At 38.2% G+C, this 5,059-nt stretch overlaps 1 protein-coding gene across 1 annotated transcript; it reads left to right on the forward strand.

Moving 5' to 3' along the window:
* Nucleotides 1-2,001: 2,001 nt before the first annotated feature.
* Nucleotides 2,002-4,675, forward strand: LOC311276249 (uncharacterized protein). The gene is made up of 2 exons (XM_084385819.1): nucleotides 2,002-2,908; nucleotides 3,031-4,675. The coding sequence occupies exons 1-2, from the start codon at nucleotides 2,856-2,858 to the stop codon at nucleotides 4,001-4,003; spliced, it is 1,026 nt and encodes a 341-aa protein (XP_084241945.1). The 5' UTR covers nucleotides 2,002-2,855; the 3' UTR covers nucleotides 4,004-4,675.
* The last annotated feature ends 384 nt before the right edge of the window (nucleotides 4,676-5,059 follow it).

The following is a 5,059-nucleotide window of genomic DNA, read 5'->3' on the forward strand; positions in this document are numbered from 1 at the left end:
AAAAAAATGATTTGTTGAATTTAATAAAATAAAAAAAGTATGGTAAGTGGTTGCACACAATTGATTTTAGCTACATTTAAACAAATGCATTAAGTTGAACTTAATCAATTTTAGTTCAACTTAATGCATGTGTTTAACTGTAGCTAAAATCAATTGTGTGCAACCACTTACCATACTTTTTTATTTTATTAAATTCAACGTATCATTTTTTTTCAGTGTAGTTGTTCACATGTTTACTGTTGGTGCACAACCTAATTTTCACAGAATTACTTGGTGTTAACGCCTTCTCAGAATGTTAACCACATCCTATATGGCCACATAAGCCTAATAAAAATGCAAAAGAGTAAAGCAGAGCAGCCAGATTTCACTATAACATATAGGCCTACCGTATAGGCTATGATCTCTTAAAAAAAAAAAAAAAAAAAAAAACAGAATTGCAACAGAATGAAATATTCCACTTCCAAAATGATGAACCGAGCAATGGCTGCATGGTAAAAAAAAAAGATACATTTCTATTTCATATTCAATTTGAGTTTTCAAAATTGTGCTTTAGATTCAGTTCACAACATCAATGTGCAGCTAAAACCAGAGCAGTGTTTTTTTATATTTTAAGGGCTGTCATTAATTAGGCTAATTATCCTAATATTTTCAGTTTAACGTGTTAAAAATATTTAATCCAGTTAATGCAGCATCTGTATTTTTCCTCTTCCTGGCATCCTTTGGAACAATATATGATCACACTATCTGGTTTCAAGTGTTTTACCGCCCGACTGAGGATGGTCCGCCCGCATGCATCATATGATCAGCCACACTCACCTCTAGGTGCTTTTCTAAACCAGGCTGATGAACATGATGCGCGAGACCCACAGGATGCTTGCGTGTTCAAGCTTCTCCGCCTGGCTGTCTGTTTCTGATCCTGTCGGTAACGTGTTAGTCTCAATGATTAAAACACGCAGAAGCAGGTGTACTGTAAATAAAATGGTGAAAATAAGTGTTTCGAGAGGATTCCAAATGTTTTAACTAGTATTTACTTATTGTGAAAATGAATGAGTAAAATAAACTCAGTGGGGAAAAATGTACTGACAGCTTTCATTCAAACATCTATACTAATGTAATGTCCCTGAAGGAAGGAACGGAGACGTTACGTCAGTGACTAACGTATTGGGATATCGTCTGAGAGCCCAATCTCCTTCAAGTGGTAACAGAACAAACCAATGGACACTGGCGACTGGCGAGTGAGATTTGCATCGCAAACCACTCTCCGTGCTGTGGGTATATAAGGAAGCGTGTGGGACTTACTCATTAAAGGGGTGGTTGAGTGTGATTTCACTTTTCTAACTTTAGTCAGTGTGTAATGTTGCTGTTTGCACATAAACAACATCTGCAAAGTTGCAACGCTCAAAGTTCAAAGCAAAGGAAGATATTTGCTTTTAAAGAAAAGGACTACAACAAACGGCTGGTTGGGACTACACAACATTCCTCTCGGGTTAGTGACATCACTAACCCTAGAATTTACATAAACCCCACCCCCGGGAACACACAGTCCATGTTGAAAAGAGGAAAAGTTGTTGTATAAGAGTACATTTGTGAGTCAGCTCAAACTTTAGCATCCATCTTTTCACATGCAATAGGCTCTATGCACGATCGCTTCCGGGTTTAGTCTCAGCCCGCTCACTCACATCCGGTGCTGCGCTGTAAGCCGTGTTTACATTCTGTGCTGTGAAGATAATGGCAAATTACACTCGCTGTTTACAAGAACTGCCCAAGATTAACGTAAACGACGTCAACACCATTGTGAGGCAGTTTGCTGTCACACCTAAGAGCAAGAGAGAGAAGGGCTTTAAATTATATATTTCAAGCTACATTGACAACTTTGAGGGTGAGTAACGTTGTTCTCTCATATCATGCGAAATTCGACTAACGTTAGCGAATCGCCTTGTAAAATCGTTTTATCCGTTTCTGACAAGTTCATAACGGTCTTTGTATTATTTTATCTATTATTTGGATTATTTGATCAATATTAGTTAAACTTATAGTTTTACGTACATTTGAAAATTGCTTGTTTATTGCGATGTAACCTACATACAAAGTGTGCAATATGATTGTTACTGACTATGAGTCATATTTCAGTTTCCAGTAAAGATCAGTTCTCAGGAGAGGTCAGCGTGAGGGCACCATGTTTCAGGTCGATGAGGAAGTCAGAGCAGCCCCATAGACTAAGAGTAGGAGGACATAAAATACAGCTGTCTCTAAATGAAATGCATGTTTTAAACAGAAGTTGTTTGTGGGTTCTACATCTATACAAAAACAAGCATAGTCAGTAAATGGGTTCATTCCTTTTTTAAAATCATTTAGAATCTGTTTACAAATAACATTAACAATTGAATTATCCTCGCAGATTATATTAAAGGACTCTCGTCCTGTAACACTGTCAGAGAGTAGTTGTTCTTGTGTTGCTGGGACAGCACTGTGCAACCACATTGTTGCACTACTCTACCAAACAGCCCACTACTCACAGCTAGGCATCAGTGCAGTTCCTCCAGTTCATAGCTGTACTGAAACAGAGCAGAGCTGGCACAAACCTAGAGCAATGGTAAGTTAACATGTTAAAATTATATAAAAATACAACTACTGGAAATGCAATAAACTAATAAATACAATGAGCATTATTTGAGTTTGAGGTTTTATTAGCTTAGGATACAAACTTGATCTAGATGACTAGTCAGTGACTAGTCAGTAACAGCATTTCTGTGGACAGTGGTTATTTTTCAGAAAATGTTTTGTGAATAAGTGATGAATTGACTGCTGTATAACTGAGTATATTCTAGGGAGTCAAGCCAGGTCCTGTCAATAAAATGGTGGTTCTGTCTGCAAGACCCAAAGAGAGGAAACTTGCTGAGGGTTTAAGGTACAACGCAAACATTTCATACTAAAGAATAATTATGAAAGATATGAAAAATATGAAAGATTAGACAGACTAAAAAAACTAGAAAAAGTGCTTTTTGATTAATACTTTTCTTTTCATTTCAGGAGTACCCTTTACAAGGCTGTCGCCAGTGAGCTGCCTGACCTCTCAGTCCTCCAAATAGCAGAGGCATATAAGGACTACGTCAGTGCTGTAGCTCCTCCAGTCACTACTATCAGGATGTCACCTGAGGATTCTTTGGTGGATTCTGCCTTTGGTATGGTTCAGTATGGTAGTGTGCTGTCATACCAGCAGCCAGCAGCAGCAACAACATGCAACATCACTCACCATCAAGATGCCCCACCACCGCCACCTCTGCCACTAGTTGGTTACAGCCTTGACGCATCTGTTTGCTTGTTTGTCCATAGCGAACATGGACAACCACACATGACGTCACTGGCAGTAACCTTGGATATGGCTCACAAAATAGAGCATGCCACCAAAGAACAGAGTGCATCAAATGCTTGGCACTCGGCCCGAAAACCCCGGGTAACAGCGTCACGTTTTAGGGAGGTGTGTCATGTGCGTGGACAGAGCTCAGCTGAACACCTTGCTGATAGAATCTACAAGGGAACTCGCCAGACAGCAGACATGAAGAGAGGGCTAGAAATGGAATCTGCTGCAATCGAGGAATACTGTCTGCTGCGAGAAGTTAACTACTACCCTTGTGGGTTCTTAATTCACCCCGATGCACCTTGGCTGGGGGCCTCTCCTGATGGGATTATTTTTGACCCTAAAGAGCACCATGTTTTTGGACTTTTGGAGATAAAATGTCCCAATGTCAAAAGTTACGTGGACTGTCCTTACCTTAAATTTCAGAATGGCACACCAGAACTTAAACAACAGCATGCATACTTTTGGCAAGTTCAAGGACAAATGCTGATTTCAGGATTGGACTGGTGTGATTTTGTCGTTTATGCACAGGATGACATGATGATCCAGCGCATACACAAAGACATCAAAATGTTTCAGACCATTAGAGAGAAAGCTGACCATTTCTTTGTTTACTTTTACCTGCCAAAATGCCTTCAGGTGTAAAAAGACAATAATTTAATATTGTATCAAAGTTTTTTTATTTTATTTACTCAACATCACTGTATATAATGTTAAAAACTGTACAAAGTTATTTATGTGTACATATTTACATTCCTGCAGTGCAACTGTACAAAGTTATTTATGTGTACATATTTACATTCCTGCAGTGCAACTGTACAAAGTTATTTATGTGTACATATTTACATTCCTGCAGTGCAACTGTACAAAGTTATTTATGTGTACATATTTACATTCCTGCAGTGCAACTGTACAAAGTTATTTATGTGTACATATTTACATTCCTGCAGTGCAACTGTACAAAGTTATTTATGTGTACATATTTACATTCCTGCAGTGCAACTGTACAAAGTTATTTATGTGTACATATTTACATTCCTGCAGTGCAACTGTACAAAGTTATTTATATGTACATATTTACATTCCTGCAGTGCAACTGTACAAAGTTATTTATGTGTACATATTTACATTCCTGCAGTGCAACTGTACAAAGTTATTTATGTGTACATATTTACATTCCTGCAGTGCAACTGTACAAAGTTATTTATATGTACATATTTACATTCCTGCAGTGCAACTGTACAAAGTTATTTATGTGTACATATTTACATTCCTGCAGTGCAACTGTACAAAGTTATTTATGTGTACATATTTACATTCCTGCAGTGCAACTGTACAAAGTTATTTATATGTACATATTTACATTATTTATATTTGAACAAAAATAAATCCAAATTCATCAATCCACAAACAAAGTTATCTTGTCTTTAATCCTTTGCCCATGCTCTTACTAAGGGACCATTCTGGTAATTTACAAGGAGGCAAGCAACAGTGTACAGCTGGTTGATGCTCCCTGTGATGGAAAGAGGGATTTCTGTGTCGAACAGCTTGTGTTCCTTCACCCTGCGGATGAGACGCTCGACGTGGACCCTCAGCCGAGCAATGGACTGTGTCTTCTTTACCTCATCAGCCGTCAGCTGTTTCCTTTTTGACAGGAAAGCAGGTCTGTAGACTTTGCATGGCACACAGTCATCAACAAGA

This window comes from Rutilus rutilus (genome assembly GCF_951802725.1).
Source record: "Rutilus rutilus genome assembly, chromosome: 17".
In the NCBI taxonomy this organism is placed as follows: domain Eukaryota; kingdom Metazoa; phylum Chordata; class Actinopteri; order Cypriniformes; family Leuciscidae; genus Rutilus; species Rutilus rutilus.

Excerpts from the sequence above, each read along its gene's own strand:
- LOC311276249 (XM_084385819.1), top strand. The coding sequence starts at position 2,856 with ATGGTGGTTCTGTCTGCAAGACCCAAAGAGAGGAAACTTGCTGAGGGT. Across the intron at positions 2,909-3,030 it reads AAACTTGCTGAGGGTTTAAG|GAGTACCCTTTACAAGGCTG; the intron begins GTACAACGCAAA and ends TTTTCATTTCAG.